This window comes from Eurosta solidaginis, chromosome 4 (assembly GCF_040869045.1).
Source record: "Eurosta solidaginis isolate ZX-2024a chromosome 4, ASM4086904v1, whole genome shotgun sequence".
In the NCBI taxonomy this organism is placed as follows: Eukaryota; Metazoa; Arthropoda; class Insecta; order Diptera; family Tephritidae; genus Eurosta; species Eurosta solidaginis.
The window spans coordinates 126,732,055-126,752,851 of NC_090322.1; the positions used below are offsets into that span (position 1 = coordinate 126,732,055).

The 20,797-nt window shown below is 37.3% G+C and overlaps 2 protein-coding genes across 4 annotated transcripts; one reads left to right on the forward strand and one right to left on the reverse strand.

Annotated features, from left to right (window-relative positions):
* The first annotated feature begins 1,718 nt into the window (after positions 1 to 1,718).
* Positions 1,719 to 3,527, forward strand: Ype (yippee zinc finger protein). 3 transcript variants are annotated; one of them, XM_067779043.1, is made up of 4 exons: positions 1,719 to 1,812; positions 1,884 to 2,174; positions 2,778 to 2,937; positions 2,998 to 3,527. In XM_067779043.1, exons 2-4 carry the CDS (start codon positions 2,057 to 2,059, stop codon positions 3,080 to 3,082), a joined length of 363 nt encoding a protein of 120 aa, XP_067635144.1. In that variant the 5' UTR covers positions 1,719 to 1,812; positions 1,884 to 2,056; the 3' UTR covers positions 3,083 to 3,527. The 3 variants fall into 3 exon arrangements, with proteins under 3 accessions (XP_067635144.1, XP_067635145.1, XP_067635146.1); XM_067779044.1 differs by having other exon boundaries at positions 1,972 to 2,174; XM_067779045.1 differs by having other exon boundaries at positions 1,724 to 1,781; positions 1,972 to 2,174.
* A 5,324-nt stretch (positions 3,528 to 8,851) lies between these two features.
* Positions 8,852 to 9,853, reverse strand: Tim9a (translocase of inner membrane 9). Its single transcript, XM_067779046.1, has 3 exons — positions 9,594 to 9,853; positions 9,442 to 9,537; positions 8,852 to 9,379 (listed from the first exon to the last, which is right to left on the reverse strand). Exons 1-3 carry the CDS (start codon positions 9,651 to 9,653, stop codon positions 9,248 to 9,250), a joined length of 288 nt encoding a protein of 95 aa, XP_067635147.1. The 5' UTR covers positions 9,654 to 9,853; the 3' UTR covers positions 8,852 to 9,247.
* Positions 9,854 to 20,797: the final 10,944 nt, after the last annotated feature.

Below are 20,797 nucleotides of genomic sequence, written 5' to 3' on the forward strand. Positions count from 1 at the left end.
TGACAGCTCTCTCGACATTTTTGGTAGCGTATTAGCAGTCGACCCCTCAACTAGACTTTTACCAAATTTGGCTTTAGGCGATTAAGAGAGCAGCTATTTTCACCGATTAGCAGACTGACGTATTTTATATATTTATCCTTTTTGCTAATACGGTTCGAGCTTAATGTAAGTGTACCTTAAATTATTTTTTTTTATAATTTATTTAATAATTTGGGAAAAATTTAAACAACGTGACATCAGGACGGACAAGGCGACAGCTGTTTCGATTATACCTTGTAAATCTCTTCAAAGCCTTTTCTTCCGGGAGTGGGAGTCGAACTCGCACTCCTACGATAGTTGAAATGGTTATAAACGCATTCAGCTACGTCATGCCTTAGTTGTTGTAAAGTTTTTCCCAATTGCCTTCTTTTTGCATATTTTAATCTTTTACACATTGCATACTTCGTATGCAATTATGTGTTAAAGCTATGCTTGGTACGGCGGTTTTCAAAGAAACTTTGGTTTTGTTGCTGTTTTTGTTCTATTTATAGAACTACAACGAATTAACCAATTTTGTCTGTTTGTATGATTTTAATAATCGGGGATTTCCCATATTGCTTTTTTAAATGTATGAAAACTAAAAACTAAATTATTTTATTGGCGACCATTGTTTACTATATAGTTTGGCAACTTAAATAGACGTTTTGTTGCGAATAGAGTGGAAGGCAGTGGACTAGGCAGTCGAATGTCATATAATGAAAGAATGGTATTCGGAGTCTTTTCAAAGTTAAAAAAAAAATCATAAAAAGCTTTAATAAAAATAAAACTATCGTTTTAATAACAACAAAAACGCCTTATATATTCTATATACATAAATTCGTAAGGATTGTCTCACGTTAAAATTTGAGTTAAATAATCTAAAGTTTGTTTTTGAAAGTGAGTCGAGAACTGTGCGTGTGAATGTGCGAATTTTCACCGATCAGCTGTTAGTTGCGCTACTTGGTAAAATTTACAATGTTGGCGACCGTCACATTCGATAGTAGAAAATTAATCACAGCCAACTTAGCTTATATCTACAGTTGAACATAGTGTACCTATACAAGTGTGTTCACTAAGCGATAAACGTCAAAACTACAAACAGCCTCGCTCACCTGATGGAAATCTCAGGTCTAGAGTCGCATTTTTGGTCTCAACGACAACATTTTTGACTACCAATCGTATCGACTTTTTCAATTTTTCAATCATTCGGCGCATTCGGTAATGGTATCCATTTTGAATTCGCTGTCATTCCGAATCCAGCGAGTGCCTGTCAGAATGCTTGACAGATAAGTCAACACACTTGTACTTGTACACTATGCAGTTGAACAAGAAAGAAAAGTCAAAACATATATAATTGCACTTGAAAATTGGGAGAAAAAGAACGGCAAAAGATTGCAAAAGTTGAAACATAATCAAAGAGTATATATTTGTTAAGAGGCGTCACTCGATACTTTGTTGTTGCCAAAGCAACCCTGTCATGTCGAATGTGATTCTCAAGGAAGTTTTGTTTAGTTTTTTTAATTGAATCCTATATAGTTATGCGGTAAAGTGACTTTGCATAATTACGATTTTTGGAAAGAGAAGGCGTTTTTATAAATACATCTGATAAAAAAAACCAACGACTACCTTGAGAAAACATCGAGTAATTTGCTTTGGCAACAACAAAAGTATCGAGTGACGCCTCTTGACAAATATATACTCTTTGACATAATTAGAACGCAATTAATTCCCATTGACATAGAACAAAGCACACATTCAACAAAGTATGTTGGGTAAAATATCGAGTAAATTAAGGTGGGTGAATTGAAAACAAAAGACATGCAAATTATGGTTAATGTATATATGTATTTTTCCTTTTATGGCAGTATATTTCTATAGCTTTTAAAAGCAATAAGCTGAAAGGAGCATTGCACCGTTTGTAACTCGAAGAAATTTATACTTTTCCAATTACAGAATTTAGCGCAACTACCATAACGAATCAAGAAACTACTTAACGAAAAACAAGTACTTGTCTCATATATAATTATTTTTGCTAAATATGGGCCGCATTTTCCTGGAGCATTGTGGCGGCTCAAAACTGTTCAACTGTGCACAGTGTCAAACTAATTTAACCAATCGTAGTCAATTGATTAGTACACGATTTACAGGTGCTACGGGTAAGAAAAAGTGGCAACGTTTTACAAGACGGTGTCTCATCTAATTTCTATCAAAGGCGTGTTTCGACCTCCGTTTTTAGAATCCGAAAGCGGAAATTAATTTTGTCTAAAGATATTTACAAAAAACCATAAACAGACCCCGAGAGGGTTCGAAATCTGGGCCCGATTCATAGTTTTTTTTGTACAGACCGTCTTTCTGTTGGCGGCCTTCGGCCGCGATTTAAAAAAATAACCCTGGGTGGGTCCAACACCGGTTATCCGGATCAAAATTAAATGCGCGTAGAACACCTTTCTGCATTAGTGTGTGTACAACAAAAATTGTTAATAGCAAGCACAAAATTTTAACCGATTTTTTGCATATATCTTTTGACAGAAATTTTCGCTTTCGGATTCTAAAAACGGAGGTCGAAACGCGTCGTTTGATACCACCTTTGATAATTTTTTGGTAAGCACCGTCTTGTAAGGTGTTACCGAAAAAGTTTATTAGATGAATATAAAAAATAATTGCAATTATGTTTTTCGAATTCACTGAGATTTAATATGCTCATATCCTTTATATATATGTTCGTTTTTATTGTATTTTGTTTGTTTCCTTCTTACCAGGTCGAGCTTATCTATTCAAACGTGTAGTAAACCTAACCTTCAGCAGCGTACAAGAACGTGTTATGCTCACTGGCCGGCACATGGTTCGCGATGTAATGTGCAAAAGCTGTGAAGCTAAATTGGGTTGGATGTATGAATATGCCACCGAGGATGCACAAAAGTAAATATAAAACGGTTTGTTGACAACAAGTATAATTATACGCTTTCCTATCTTCCTTAGGTACAAGGAAGGGCGTGTTATCTTAGAGTACGCACTAATAAATGAAACCGAAGGTTTCCAAGGCGAAAGCGGTACAGCTCATTGAAAACAAAATTATTAATTAAATTTTTTTATTTATCTATATCGTCTTCATCCCAAAGCAATTAGAATTAATCATATTCTAGTTATTAATCTTTTTAGTATTCGAGAGTTAACGAACTTTGCATTTGCATTAAATTAGAATTGTAATCGGCAATTTGGTCATTATACATAGAATGTTAGAACTGAACAAAAAATTCGAAAAATGTCCATTGTATCTAGTAATAACACTGAATAAGTTGGTATTCTAAAGTGCGACAATGAACTGTTCATTAATACAAGATAAGTTGTCTGCTTTATTTTTGTGTACTGATAACAAAATTTTCATAATTTTTAAGATCTCTTCAATCAATCACCATTTAAGCTTACGAATCGCATTTTAAATCACTCATATAACTATAGTCTATGTTTGAAAGTACTATAAAAATAAATGCCAAATATGCAATTTAAAATCATGTGCCTGCTTATCAGGACATTGAACTTGGCGCGCGTCGTCATTTTTTTAATGTGAGCATTTTTTAAACGAAGGTTAAGAAGAACCTGCATAAGTAGAGCAATTGACGAGATAACGTTGATGGTCAGTCGTGGAATATTTATTCCACTTGCGACATACAACAAGTCGATAACCAAGATCTATTTTTGATCCGTCTCACGGTATTATTTGGAATGTTCGGCGTCAAGGTCAGAGAAATATGCAAACAGATACCAGATAGATAAATAGATAATTTAATTGAGGATTGCCCTGCGACCATTGGTCTATTGTGCCCTCACCTCCTTCACAGCACCTCATCCAAGCCGACTTCCTTGATGAACCCTAGCTGTTCATTTCGCTTAAGAGATTTAATGTGGGAATGCTCTAGCCATGGTGAGCTCATAAACTTAGCCCTACGTCTTGAGATTGCGTCACATTCGAGAAGGATATGGTCCGCCGTTTCCGTCTATCCACAAAATCGGCATGTGTTATTCGATAATATACCTAGTTTCTGCATGTAGCTGTCCAATATACAATATCCTGTAAGAATAACTGTTACGATTCTTATGTTATCTTACGGGAGGCCTATTATTGCCCTAGAGCGAGTTGTGCTATAGCCTCCTAACAGTAACTTAAGATTTTCTCAAGCCTGGTATATTGCGCCAGTGTTCTTCTTTCTTTTCCTTCTCTTCTACTAATAAATGCCCCTAATTTCCTAAGGGCCTACTGACAGGAACGGCTCGGGACCGATGGGTCGGGCCTCTGTTGTTGTTGTAGCAATGCTCGCCCCACCTAATAGCCGCGACCGATCACAAATTGTCATCATTATCCTCTAACGGGAGTCCAAGGAAACTTGCCGTTTCAACAGGGGTGAACCATAAGGAAAGGGGTTTTAGAGGCGTTGGTTCCACATTACAATTGAAGAGATGGTTGGTGTCATGTGGGGACACGTTGCAAGCGGGGCATACATTTTGTATGTCGGGGTTGATTCTGGATAGGTAAGAGTTTAACCTGTTACAGTATCCAGAACGAAGTTGAGCAAGAGTGACACGCGTTTCCCTGGGGAGTATGCGTCCCTCTTCCGCAAGTTTTGGATAATTTTCGTTAAGCACTGGATTCACCGGGCAATTCCCGGCATAAAGGTCCGATACCTGTTTATGGAGTTCACCAAGGACCTGCTTGTGTTTTTTCACTTCATACGGCTGGGTTCTCAGGTGCGGTATTTCCTCAAAATGACTACGGGGATGACTCCTTAAGCCCCTAGGCGGTGCTGGTTCATCAATCAGATGTCTGTTGGGATGCCCAGGTTTCTGGGTATTCAACAGGAACTGTTTGGTCAGCATCTCATTTCTCTCCCTGATGGGGAGTATTCTCGCCTCATTATGCAGATGGTGTTCTGGGGACATAAGAAGACAGCCCGTGGCGATTCTGAGAGCAGTATTTTGGCAGGCCTGTAGTTTCTTCCAGTGGGTGATTTTTAGGCTTGGCGACCATATGGGTGACGCGTAGCACGTAATCGGCTGGCTTATTGCTTTGTATGTAGTCATGAGCGTTTCTTTATCTTTTCCCCAAGTACTGCCAGCGACGGATTTGAGGATTTTGTTACGGCTCTGAATTCTCGGAACAATTGCGGCTGCGTGCTCACCAAAATGTAGATCCTGATCAAACGTCACACCCAAGATTTTGGGGTGTAGGACAGTCGGTAGCGTAGTGCCATCGACGTGGATGTTCAAAATGGTCGACATTTGGGGCGTCCATGTTGTAAATAAGGTCGCGGAAGATTTAGTCGGTGATAATGCCAGGTTTCGCGAGGCGAAAAAACTGGAGAGATCAGGGAGGTAGCCGTTTATTTTATTGCATAGCGCATCGATCTTTGGGCCTGGGCCTGTGGCCATTATTGTGCAGTCATCGGCGTAGGAAACGATTATGACTCCTTCCGGTGGTGAAGGTAGCTTAGATATGTAGAAATTAAACAAAAGTGGGGATAGGACACCACCCTGTGGCAACCCTTGTTTAATTCTCCTTGGTTTTGATGTTTCGTTTCTAAATTGCACCGATGCCTGCCGACCACCCAGATAATTTGCGGTCCACCTTTTAAGACATGGGGGAAGGGTAGACCCTTCCAGGTCCTGCAGTAACGAGCCATGGTTGACCGTATCGAAAGCTTTTGATAGGTCTAGCGCTACGAGTACTGTTCTATGGTGGGGGTATTGATTTAAACCGCAATTTATCTGGGTGCTAATGGCATTTAGCGCGGTGGTAGTGCTATGGAGTTTTCTGAAGCCATGCTGATGAGGGGCTAGCTGCAAATTTGCTTGGAAATAAGGGAGCAAAATGGCTTCAAGCGTCTTTGCCACTGGCGATAGGAGAGATATCGGACGATACGACTCACCTATGTTAGCTGGTTTCCCAGGCTTTAGTAGCGGGACCACCTTGGCCATTTTCCATTTCTCAGGTATGACAAAGGTGGAAAGAGACAGATTGAAGACATGCGCTAAATATTTGAAACCCTCTTTCCCTAGGCTTTTAAGCATCGGCATGGCTATGCCGTCTGGGCCCACTGCTTTGGATGGTTTAGCACGACCAATGGCGTCCTCAACCTCTTTAGCGGTGATGGTGATTGGTGACGCGCTGAATTAGTGTTTATGTGCGTGTCTATTGGCTCTCCGTCTATCTTTGTCGACCGTAGGATGCATTATATATTGTCGGCAGAAAGCGCTCGCGCATTTTTTCGCGTCCGACAGCACTTTGTCGCCAAAGGCGATGGAAACTTTGTCTTTGTGCTTAGTCGGATTCGATAGGGACTTTACGGTGGACCAAAGTTTACCCACACCGGTAGAGAGGTTACAACTCCTCCCATTTCGCCCGCTTGTGTTCATCCACAAGCAATCTGATGCGTTGGTTTATATCCCTTATTTGGAGGTCGCCTGGATCAAGCTGTCTTATAAGGTCACGTTCTCTCGCTAAGTTTGCGGCCTCCGCCGGGAAGTGGGACAGGATTTCGAGAACTCTCACGGCGGGAATGAAATGTGCCGAGGTGGATTTAATGACCTTACGGAAGGCACGCTCCCCTTGGCGGACATCAGTCGGGATAGGGAGGGCAGCAAAGCGGCTGTCTGTAAATGATTTATATTCTTCCCACTTTCCTTTTTTGAAGTTTATGAAAGTGCGTTTTTCAGTGACGATGAAGTCGGCGGTACGCTCAAGCGAAATAAGTATGGGCAGGTGGTCCGATGCCAATGTTACCATCGGCTGCCAGTTGACGCAGTTTACGAGTTCTGCGCTCACGATTGAGATATCTGGCGAGCTGTGACAGCTTCCTACCATACGTGTGGGGGCGTCTCCGTTTATTGTGCAGAACGTCGTTTCTTCTATTTGATCCGCCAACATCTCACCCCTACTGTCCGCCCGCAAGTTTGAATGCCATAGATCATGATGGGCATTGAAATCACCTAAGATAATGCGATTGTTGCCAGTGAGTAAGGCCCTGATATTAGGGCGGTATGCACTGGGGCGACAAGTGGCAGAAGGGATGTAGATGTTGATGATTTCTAGGTTTGCATCGCCTGACCGGACAGATAGGCCTTGACGTTCTAAGACATTGTCCCTGCGGTCGATGCCAGGATCAAATATATAATATTGCACAGAGTGGTGTATGATAAACGCGAGACCGCCTCCATTTCCGCTCTCGCGGTCTTTCCTGTGGAAGTTATACCCAGAGCAGGTCTGCAATGCAGATCCTGCTGTGAGTTTAGTCTCTTGAATCGCAGCAATGCGGATGTTGTGCCGCTTCATGAAATCGACTATCTCCGTAATCTTCCCAGTTAGTCCATTACAGTTTAACTGCAGGAATCGGAAGTGAATAAGAGGAGACGTCGCCACTCTGGGGGTAAGTGACGGGTGACTACGCCTGGGTTGTGGAAGGCCAGGACGAAATTGCTGTTGTGGCCCTGGGACTGGGCGTCCTTGGGCAAGCATTGGGGTACCTGGATGATTTGGGTTTGCGACCTGGCAACATGGCGCGATGAAACCCGTCGGGGGGTTGCCGTCGCGGAGACCAGAACATCTAGGAAAGTGGCACCACCCAAGGCAGGAGCTGCATTGGGCGGATGTCGCAAACCTATATATTCTGTGCTGGTAGACGGTGCAAACGGAGGTAGGGACTAAGAGTCTGTTTCCCTGACCCGCTCGATTGCTGCCTCTCTGACCAGGCTGTCCGCCTGCTCATTACCCTCAACTCCCCTGTGGCCAGGGACACAGTCCAAGAGTACTACGTTGCGTGCTCCTAGTTGGCTCAGCTTTTCTACGCACTCGAGGACCAGTGCTGACTTTATTTCGATTGCCTAGAGTGCGGTCTGACTGTCACTGAGTATGGCGGTTGTTTCATTGGAGTATCCGCGCTGGAGGTTCAGGTCAGCGCACTGGCTTATGGCGAATGCTTCCGCTTTAAAAATGCTCGGCTCTGAGCTGAAGAAATGGACCAACAGTATTTTTCGTTGGAAGAAAACTTACTTTGCCCAATTATGGCGAGATTTCGAGGAAAAATCTTCCCGTCTAGAAATTACTGAGGTAAAGGTATCAAATAGAGCATTGAAATGGTCTGTGCTATAAAAATATATGCCAAATATGCAATTTGAAATCATGTGCCTGCTTATCAGGGGATTGAACTTGCCGCGCATTGTCATAAAGTAATTCTTTTTTGAATTGAAGTTTTTTTTTTACGAAGGTTGGGGAATGTTTCAGTTGATAAATAAAATCTGCTTGTGACCTCATTACTTTTTCCCGGTAGCACTTATGTATATATTTTTGAAAAGGAATATGAGTATAAAACTAAGGTTTTATATTAATTGAACACTTCCCGTAAGCTGAGTATCTTTATTGGTTGAATTCGTTTTAATTATTTTCTTTAACTTTATTAAAACAACGAACGCGTTTTTTGCCGAGAAGACTGAAATTCCCTGCTGCCTGGATTTTTACTTGCCCACATGTGACAAGTCCGAAATGAATTCATATGGTTGAGCTGCAAGGAATTTCAGCACAATCTTACATAACGAAAAGAAAGCGCAAATGCGTGGTTACCACCAGAAGTATTGAAACGAAACGTAAAGGTGAAACTTCCACTTATCGGTATCAATATCCTGACATTCTTTCGCGTATAGAAAATAACAGTGTTTATTGTAAACATCTATTTGCAAAATTAAAAAATAAATAAAACATAACACTAGTCTGGCAAGTTTTTCCAGATCAAAATCACCCGCAGCAGCCTTATTTTCTAATATGACGCGTTTCACCCCGCTATCAATATTCTTGTTTCCTTCGTGTAATATATTTGAAAGCACTGCTAAAACAATAAAATTTATTTGAACAAAGACAAGAATTTACTAGTACACCCGCTTGGACGTAATATTTCAAAGCTTCCCTTCGTTCAATCCAGAGCTATCCAATGACTGTGGAGTCCTCAGAGGACACTCGAATTGTGTATATATTCTACCATATTGTAAATGTTTTTTTATTTAACAGGTCATAAAATTCGGGTCTTGGCTCCGAAATAAACTTTTCAACAAGTTATCTATGAGGTTCCTTATGTAATTGTAATTAGGCTGATGAAATGCTTTTGATACAGCGAACTTTCATCTACAAGTTCGCTGTTCTATCGCCACTAATGCAAATGCATTCATGTATGATGGAAGGTTTTGCATGTTAAAGTTTGCCAGTCTTCTGGGCCATCGCCAAAGCATTCTCATTGGCAATCATCTGAAACTCTTGGAAACGTTGGGAAATGCGTTGATTCATTTTCAGGTACTTTTCCATACAATTTAACGCACAGCGTTCCTAAAGGGAAATAATAAAACTGCATAATAATCAATTGCAATCAGTCACGAACGGCAACTCACCTCATTGTCTTTGGTTATTCGGGAGGTAAAATCTCGTACACAATCCATGAAGCACATCTCTGATAATTTATTGTATGACATTAGGAAATCAGAGAACTATAAACAAATTGCTATTGTTAATACTTAAAGTGTACAATATCCCATATATTTACAGTTTTCATTTGATCCTTATCCAAATTTTCTATAGATGCATTATGCCCCGCCTCCACCATTTCTAAGCTGTGTTTTAAAGTTTAAGTGCTTTAGCTCTTTTTATTTCCTTTCAAATAAAAATATATTAATTTTCAGAGAGGAAACGAATTTTTTTAGAATTCGCGTGTATCTATGTCCCTGTTTATTTTTTTTTGATTATGAAGCAATTAAACAGCTGATTTTTTTGGCGAGGGCTGCCACACTTATCGAATTCATTTATAGCCCCTATTATGAGACAAGTTCGATCTTCGACTGTGGTCGAAAGAGTTTATCGAACGAACTTTCATTCGGTATTATGACACTCATTCGATCAAGACTAGTGTCATCGTTCGATAATTCGATAAATTCAACCGTTCAGAAAAGCACATTCCCGTCATCTGTCAAATCATGGTTCAATTATGTACAGGTTGGCTCATCTCATCAGCTGATTTTATTTATGTCATTGCATGGTCGAAGGGATTGCCAAAAGGAGATGGCACACTCAAAATGAAACCAACACATTAGCAACATTTTCTTACACATACAAAAACAGCTAAGTTTTATGTTTCCATTCCATACCATTCGCACCAACATTAATACACAGATTTTGACAATTTGAACAGACATTTTGTTGCTTACAGATGAGCCAACCTGTATATAGTTGAACCATGTGTCAAATAAAATAAAAGCAAAATTATTTATTATGAAGAAAAAAGCTTAAGTACTGCAACTAGCCAGAAGTATAAAACGCTGAAATGAATTTCAACGCGTAATTGTAGCTTTCAAAACATTGTAACTTTCTAAATGTGTTACATGTGTTAAAAACTAAACTTCATAATGACCATAGCCAGAAGTATAAACGCTGAAATGAATTTCAACGCGTAATTGTAGATTTCAAAACACTGTGACTTTCTAAACATGTTACATTTGTTAAAAACTAAACTTCATAATGACCATAGAAGCGTTCATGGACTTGCTATCTAGTAAAGATGAATGGCTGCAAAAATGCACAAGAGCCAAATCTATTCCAACCTTTTTGAAATTGGCAACAATTCTCAGATTTCGCGCAAGGGATTGTCTCAATTGAGCAACGGGTACGAGAATGCACTCGGAATTTTTTCGAATTTTTGAAAACAATCTTCCAAGCAGTTATTTTGTTTTCACGACCTCGGACCTATATGTAGCGTTCTTAAATTATATTGACTCAATTATTTTTATTTAACTTTGTTATTATGTTACTTTGAACTTTGTAATTTTAATATGTTTTAAAATATTAAAATTTTCAATATTGATTTTTCTATTTTCAAAAATTTTCATTATTATTAAATTTTGCATCATGAAAATTAACATTTTCTTTTAAATAATTTTTGTGTGGATATTAATTTTAATAAAAATAAAGCATCCTACAATATATACGATTAATACAATAATTTACTATTAGGTAGCATAAAAGTAGAAGATAAACAAAAAAACTTAAGTTTTAAACAATTTTCTTCTTATTCGATACAGCGTCGACAACAAATTTCTATTCGCTTGAAAATTCGATACACAACGAAAATTTCGACAGAGATTAGATGTCATAATACCAATTTCAAATTCGATTTTCGATGTTCGATAGCCAGCCAAGATCGAAGATCGAAAAATGTTCATAATAGGGGCCTTAGTCTTATCTATATTTAACTTAAATTTTTTAAGGCACAACCAGTTGTATAGAGAGTCAAGATCTTCTTGTGCTTTCTGCATTGCACAGCCGGCATATTTCTCACTGATGATGAGCAGTGCATCATCCGCAAATAGATGTATATTGCAATATTTTAAGCCTTTTTTTATATCATTTATGTACAATGTAAATAGTATCGGGCAAGTACTGAACTTTATGGCAATCCGATATCTACATCCACAACCGATGAGACTGCGTTTCCAATTACCGTCCTTTGCTTTCTGTCACTGAGATAACTTCGGAACCATTCCAAAGTCTTTCCTCTGACACCAGTTTTGAACAAAACATTCAACAATTCCCGTCTATCAACTGTTTCAAAGGCCCGTTTCAAGTCTAAGAAGACAGACACCACAACTTTGCACATTCTGCACTAACCATGTTGAGTGCTGTTTCAGAAGAATGGCTCTTCCTGAATCCAGACTGTTCTGGTATAATAACTTTGTGCTTTTCTAGGTATGCCACCAATTGATTATTCATCTTTGTGATTTGCTTTTTTTATTATTAAATTTTTAGGAATATTTCAATAAGAATACTTTTCCAGTTAGCTTCTTTGTGCTTTATTACCATTTAAATATCGAAAAAAACTGGTCATTACGGACAATAATTAAATTTTTGTGTAGATATTTTGAGGAGGCTTTAATTAAATGCAACCATGTGATATTTGAGCGGGTTTACATAACTGACTGGTACTAGAAAAGTGTGTGAACACTCAGCAAAGGCTGCATTCATTTGAATGCTTATTCTGTGTTGAAAAATTTTTGTGTTTCATTCAATTACTTCATTCTTACTTCGAATGAGTTCAGGAGTGCATTCTTTTTTTCCACTACTGAATGAAGAATGGGTTAACTTTTAAGCCACATTCCTTAACAAGAGCCGTGTTTTTTTTTTACACGCGTATACGTTTCGTTTGAGCGTAAAAAAAAACGCCTATACTCGCTTAGATAACGCTTAGCAGACCCATCTAGCGGCAGTGGTTAAACAACTAGCTAGACACAACCCTCTGTTGTATTTCTGTGTATAACATATAGCTGAATCAGTTGCGATAGATAGTGGACGCGCATAGAATACATGGAATTAGTGCAGAGGGTGAAACCTGGACACATATTTCAGTTACATCTGAGTATAATGCGTATTGAAATTTAGTAGTACTAATTTTATGCGACGCAATTTCAGAGGTGTATTTAAAGTTTGTCGCTTAGCAGTCCATATAAAGTTTAAGCGTAAACGTATATAGACGTGAAAAAAAACACAGCTAAGGAAAGAATGAATGAAGAGCAAGCATTATTAAATCAATGGCCCCTATTATGAGACAAATTCGATCTTCGACTGTGATCGAAAGAGTTGATCGAACGAATTTTCATTCGGTATTATGACACTCATTCGATCAAGACTAGTGTCATTGTTCGATAATTCGGTAAATTCATCCGTTCGGAAAAGCACATTCCCATCATCTGTCAAATAAAATAAAAGCAAAATTATTTATTATGAAGAAAAAAGCTTAAGTACTGCAACTAGCCAGAAGTATAAAACGCAGAAATGAATTTCAACGCGTAATTGTAGCTTTCTAAACATTGTAACTTTCTAAACATATTGTTACATGTGTTAAAAACTTACATCCTCATTCTGTTTGGCGAACGATACGCTCAACGAACGAGACCTGCTTGGACGATATCGTGTGCTTATGGTATTCTGAACCTTACGTTGCCGTGTATCGTGTAGTTTTACGTCGTTCGTCAACTACACGATAATCAAGTGTCAAACTTGCAACTCTGTGCACATATGCTTTGTTTTTGCGCACATCCATAAGCTTAACAAAATAAGTGAAATAAAAATATAGTTGCTAGTGAAATAAATACAGTGATATAATGTTACGGTCTGCTGTTATGGTCTACGGTTACGGTCCACTTGGGAGCGTTTTCACACCTAGTGACTGGTGATGGGGCGAAAGTTGCGATACAAAAGTAACGAAAAACAGGAAAGAAAGACCGGCGATCACTAGCGAAAAAATTTTAGAAAAGAAAAGCGAAAAATTGCCACGAGTTTCCGGCCAAAAAAAAAGAACAAGAAGACGTGAAAAATTTTAGAAACTAAGAAAAGATATAACCATGAGTTTCCGGTCGTTCGAAAAACTGCAATTTTTCATCTATAAAACTTTATCGTAACAATAAAAACTAGAAAAAAAACGAAACACAAAAAAAAAAATTTTCACTAAAAAAATTTACAAAAAAAAAAAAAATAATCAAAAACTTGCAAAACAACTTTGCAATATAGAAGGCCACATGGTTATGTACATAAAATATACATAAATGTGACACAACTACAAATCCTGGGAGTCGAACAATTTCATAGCAGAGGATATGAACTGCTATTCAACCACACAAAAACGTTTTACATACTAAATACATTTAACTTCGAAAACAAGACTTTTCGCCATAAGTAGTGAAATTAAGTCGACTAAGCTTGTCCAGACTGTTTTAATAAATCATCACAGACCAGAACAAAGAAGATTTTACTTTGCATCCAAAGCTAGCCAGATACACATCTATGTGCGCAAATGTATATATTAACTTGTATTTACGTTAATAAATAAACCGAGAAGACGCAGCAACAGCAAAGGAAGCGGTCTTTCAAAGATCCTCCTATGTTCCTTCAAACGGGAGGGGGTGGGAAGGGAATACGCCCAAATCCACAGCATCAACAACAGCCACCACTAGTACGGCTAGATAGGGCGCAACAACCACCAACAGTACCAACGCAGCGCGCCACGACCACCAACCGCGACACCTTCACCAGCACCAACAACATCACCAGTAACCACGCCGGCAGAGACCCACGGTACGTACTCTGGCGGCTATGTATGTACCAGCAAAGTATAAACTTAGATGTAATTAGTTAAAAGAAACTTCTAAGCAGTACCTAGAGAGTTTTATACAGCCCGGTTAAACCATTTAACAAGGGTCGATTTTTTGTTCGTCAAATTTATTATTGAATACTTGAAATTGTTACCTTTGCAGCAAAGGGCACACATTTTTTATATCATTTTAATAATATATTTTGTTGCTTTAAAATGATTGAAGTTAGCTCTATAAATTTTATTCATAATAAGCCGTCTTCATCACGTGAAACGTTTTAGCGATTCATTTTTGGAGCTCAACCATAAATTGTTAGAAAAAAAAATTTGCGACCGCAGCCATTGGTCGATTATGCACGAATTGGCTAAAATTAAACTTTTTTCTTATATCATACAAATACAATATATATATATATATATATATACATATGAATCAATATTGCTAGCAATATCGTTCGAACAACCAGAAGAAAATAATATACGTGCATATAATACATAGTACTATCACAATTTCATCTTTATTGCTTTTATAACAAATTTTCTTAGTACATATTACATATTATTATCATTATACTATGCGCATTATACCAATTTGATATTTTGTTACGCACAAAAATAAGTTCTACTACAAAAACATAATAATTTTGTAAGTGCAAAAAAAAAAAAACAAAGCAAATAATAAGTGACTATTGTAACGATGTACTTTAAGGGCAAAATGAATAAGGGGCTAAACTTTATAACACTATAATAGTATGTGTATAGAACAAGTATGTATGTATGTAATTATATACACTCGCAACCAACAACACCAACACCCAACACAACCACCAACCCCCTACGATAATCACCAAAACTAGCCAGAACTTTATATATATTTCTTGTTAACAAAATATAAGCAAATTAATTAGAATACCTTTGTTGTTAGAGAGTATAGTTTATATTAGAAATTTAGCTAATAATCCAATAATTTTTCAAAGAAAAGGTTTAAAATATTAATAATGAGTATTGAATAAAATTTTTATTCAAAATGGGAATGCTGGTGTTCTGGCTCATTTAGAAGGCACGTAGGGTTATCAGGTAAGGGGCCACCGAAATATAGGTGCGTCGGTGGCCATGGTTTTTGAGGGTGGGTATATGCACCGGGCATCGCAACAACACCCGTGGCGCCCCAAGTTATATTCGGCCCTTTTTGTTTTTCTTATTTTAATTTTCAGCGTTTTTTTGCATTTCATCGTTAGTAACCGACCATGTCCGATTCGGTAATTTTGTTTTTTTGCGGTTATTTTTTTGAATTTAAATTTTGTATGTTTAACGGTTTGTCCACGACATCCGGTTGGGCCGGATGTTGTTTTAGTTTGAATTTATAAGCGTTTTGAGTCGGTCTCTGCGCTTCTGTCGGTTTTTTTGAATTTGACAGCCGCTAGTTTGATAGGCATGATATGACTTTTTTCTGATTATGGCGCAGGAACAGTAAGGTTGACAAGGACCCGCCCCAGCCGATAATGACTAGCCACTGTGCACCACCACATCATGCCGACCGCCTTCCTTACTGCTTCCATCGTAGATGCGATTCCATAACAATAAATATAATAAAAATGTATCAAGCTATTGCTCTATTAGTGTCCCAAGAAGAAGAATTAAAAATCCAAAGGCGGATATGGAGAGACCGCTCGAACGTTCTTCACTTACCGGACGCTGAGTAAAATAACAAATTGCGCCTGTGTTGACATTGTTTACAAAATAATTTTATTTGTGGAATTGTTCAAAATTTTCACGTTAACAAAGAAATATTTCAACATATCTTTGACGAAATACAAATATATTTCAATGATACATTTCATAGCACGCATTTACCACTCCAACTAAAATTATCCACGTTCCTGCGTTTTTTGGCAACAAGCAGTTATCAGAAATCAGTTGGAAATGAAAGCATTTCATCTATGGCCCAGCCTACGGTAGCGAAAGTCATTGTTGAATGCTTATCCATTTTTGAGAATCATTTCAGCCAAAAGTGGGTAAATTTTGAGAGGAGTGAGGAAGAAGAACGTGCAGTAAAAGAGCACTTCTTTACCAAATTCGGCATACCGGGTGTTGTTGGCTGCGTGGATGGCACTCACGTGCGGATCAAGTCACCTCCTGCAGATATGAAGCACCTATATTACAACCGGAAAGGCTTTTATAGCTTAAATGTGCTGGTTGTAAGTATGTATACTGATAGGCTACGTTCACTATGGTGATAGCTTTTTTTTGTTTCCTTCTATAGATATGTGACCACAATATGGTCATAACGTTTGTGGATTCAAGGCATCTATGGGCAAACCACGACTCATTTATATGGAAGCATAGTGAAGCAGAACGGCACATGAGAACACAATATCAAAATGGAAAAAGGAATTTTTGGCTACTAGGTAATTATAGTGTTAATTTCTCTATGATTCAACAAAAACAAACAAAAATTTTGTGACAGGCGATTCCGGATATCCTCTGCAACCTTATTTAATGACGCCATTTAGGAGCCCTTCAGAAGCGGTTCAAACTCGATACAATGAGGTACATTTTAAAGCTCAAAACCTTACCGAACGCTGCTTTGGAGTGGTGAAAATCCGATTTCGCTCTATCATAGGGTCGAGGAGACTTCATTATTCGGTTGAAAAAGCAATAAAAATAATGAATGTTTGCTGCGCAATCTACAATATTTGCATTTCGTTTAAGCATGAACTGCCTCTGAGTTTGAACAGCGGCAATCTATCGGAAGTACATCACGATCTCCTACCCGATGAGGAAGCGTCGAATGCAGCTTTGAATGTAAAAATGCAAATAGCTGAAAACCTCATTTAAAAGAGATTCCGCGTGTTTTCGTGTGTTTAAAGCAGCAGTCAAACAGTTTGGAAGATTATGCCAAGAAAACTTAAACTATTCTACAAAAATTGGCGGACTTGACCAATTCATTGATGGCGCGTGCCTATGGTTATGATGATTTCTAAGTTAAGACCTGCCAAGTCGGCAGAAATTCGACAACAGAAATAATAAAAAACTATAACTATTACAGGAATTTGTGATGAAGGATATACCACATTCAGTGAATGTACCAAGCTACACAAGCTCCCACTGGATGCTGCAATACTACATGGATACAAGTGGCACATTATCGAGTTTTGACTATTATTCAGCAGTCAATTCGTTACAAAATTCAATTGGTGGTACAGGTACGCGACAAATTGCCAATGAACAATATGTTATTTGTGTGTGTATGGGCGCTGGAATGTTGTCAGTTAGGTGCTCACAAGTAAGATCCCATGCGTATTCATTTACATTAACTGGTGATGCGGGCGTTATAGATCCAGCGCTTTTGGGTACAGCATCGGTACAGGTTCAATATTGTACAACAGAACAGTGGTATAGATATGTGTTTTGTTTAAACTGGTATAAGCTTAATTGAACGTGTTGCAGAGAGTCGTTCTGATTCATCCGTACTCAAACTAATTACTTATCGCTCAGCAAAAGTACCTGCAACACGCCCAAAATGGTTGCAACAGCTTAACGATTTTGTTTGCCGTTTCTATAAAATGTCTAATACGAAAGTGCTTAGAAACCATCCAATCTTCAGATTATGGATTTAAATCGCTTGAGCTATGAAGAAGAAATACTTGAGCGCGTTAGGTTAGTTTTGTTTTTTTCTTAAATCCATATATAATGATTACATTCATAAAAAGTTTAAAGATTGGGACGTCAAAGACAATGTGGTGGCAGAACTCAAATATAATGTTGATAGCTTGTATCAATTCATAAAATTCATTTCATAAAAACAAGAGAATTTATATCGACGTTGATGATAAAACTTGCAAGATTTAACGTTAAATCTTTTCAGAGGCCTAAATCTCGAATAAAGCCTAGGTGGAAATATGGTCTGAGTATGTGACTGAATAGTTATGATTGATAATGAATTTCTACAAATTTCATTGTTTTATTGTTTCATTTGCATAAGCTATTAAATCCATGTTTGTAGTATTACTTATATCTAAATCTTTATATCTATGCTTTATATAAAATAAATATGTTGTGAGATCCATCTTTTATAGTACATATTTACTATACAGTTGCGAACACAAAAATACCAGTGTCAATTTTTATCAAATTTCAGCAAGTTTCGCTTCAGTTAAAATATTTTTGCAATTTTTTTTATAAAAATATAGGTCAATATATAATTAGACGAATATAAGTTGGAGCTTAAAAGTTTAGTATAAAAAAAAAATCCCTTCTAAAATTTGTATGGAAAAAAATTCGAAGGTCCGTTAGAAAAAAAATTGCCAAAAATGAGTAAGTCTTTTTATCGAAATAAGATTAGCACATTATTGTAACCCTACGTGCCTTCTAAATGAGCCAGAACACCAGCATTCCCATTTTGAATACAAATTTTATTCAATACTCATTATTAATATTTTAAAACATTTCTTTGAAAAATTATTGGATTATTAGCTAAATTTCTAATATAAACTATACTCTCTAACAACAAAGGTATTCTAATTAATTTGCTTATATTTTGTTAACAAAAAATATATATAAAGTTCTGGCTAGTTTTGGTGATTATCGTATGGGGTTGGTGGTTGTGTTGGTGTTGTTGGTTGCGAGTGTATATAATTACATACATACTTGTTCTATACACATACAATTATAGTGTTATAAAGTTTAGCCCCTTATTCATTTTGCCCTTAAAGTACATCGTTACAATAGTCACTTATTATTTGTTTTTTTTTTTTTGCAGTTACAAAAGTATTATGTTGTTGTAGTAGAACTTATTTTTGTGTGTAACAAAATATCAAATTGGTATAATGCGCATAGTATAATGATAATAATATGTAATATGTACTAAGAAAATTTGTTATAAAAGCAATAAAGATGAAATTGTGATAGTACTATGTATTATATGCACGTATATTATTTTCTTCTGGTTGTTCGAACGATATTGCTAGCTATATTGATTCATATGTATATACATATATATATATATATATATATATATATTGTATTTGTATGATATAAGAAAAAAAAGTTTTAATCTTTTAGCCAATTCGTGCATAATCGACCAATGGCTGCGGTCGCAAATTTTTTTTCTAACAATTTATGGTTGAGCTCCAAAAATGGATCGCTAAAACGTTTCACGTGATGAAGACGGCTTATTATGAATAAAATTTATAGAGCTAACTTCAATCATTTTAAAGCAACAAAATATATTATTAAAATGATATAAAAAATGTATGCCCTTTGTTGTAAAGCTAACAATTTCAAGTATTCAATAATAAAATTTGACGAAAAAAAAAATCGACCCTTGTTAAATGGTTTAACCGGGCTGTATAAAACTCTCTAGGTACTGCTTAGAAGTTTCTTTTAACTAATTACATCTAAGTTTATACTTTGCTGGTACTTACATAGTCGCCAGAGTACGTACCATGGGTCTCTGCCGGCGTGGTTACTGGTGATGTTGTTGTTGCTGGTGAAGGTGTCGCGGTTGGTGGTCGTGGCGCGCGGTCCTGGGCGCGCTGCGTTGGTACTGTTGGTGGTTGTTGCGCTCTGTCTAGCCGTACTGGTGGTGGCTGTTGTTGTTGTCGATTTGGGCGTATTCCCTTCCCACCCCCTCCCGTTTGAAGGAACATAGGAGAATCTTTGAAAGACCGCTTCCTTTGCCGTTGCTGCGTCTTCTCGGTTTATTTATTAACGTAAATACAAGTTAATATATATATTTGCGCACATAGATGTGTATATATATATTTGTTTCTTTGGATGCAAAGTAAAATCTTCTTTGTTCTGGTCTGTGATGATTTATTAAAACAGTCTGGACAAGCTTAGTCGACTTAATTTCACTACTTATGGCGAAAAGTCTTGTTTTCGAAGTTAAATGTATTTAGTATGTAAAACGTTTTTGTGTGGTTGAATAGCAGTTCATATCCTCTGCTATGAAATTGTTCGACTCCCAGGATTTGTAGTTGTCACATTTATGTATATTTTATGTACATAACCATGTAGCCTTTTATATTGCAAAGTTGTTTTGCAAGTTTTTGATTATTTTTTTTTGTAAATTTTTTTAGTGCAAATTTTTTTTTTGGGTGTTTCGTTTTTTTTTCTAGTTTTTATTGTTACGATAAAGTTTTATAGATGAAAAATTGCAGTTTTTCGAACGACCGGAAACTCATGGTTATATCTTTTCTTAGTTTCTAAAATTTTTCACGTCTTCTTGTTTTTTTTTTTTTGGCCGGAAACTCGTGGCAATTTTTCGCTTTTCTTTTCTAAAATTTTTTCGCTAGTGATCGCCGGTCTTTCTTTCTTGTTTTTCGATACTTTTGTATCGCAACCTTCGCCCCATCACCAGTCACTAGGTGTGAAAACGCTCCCAAGTGGACTGTAACCGTAGGCCCTAACAGCAGACCGTAACATTATATCACTGTATTTATTTCACTAGCAACTTTATTTTTATTTCACTTATTTTGTTAAGCTTATGGATGTGCGCAAAAACAAAGCATATGTGCACAGAGTTGCAAGTTTGACACTTGATTATCGTGTAGTTGACGAACGACGTAAAGCTACACGATAAACGGCAACGTAAGATTCAGAATACCATA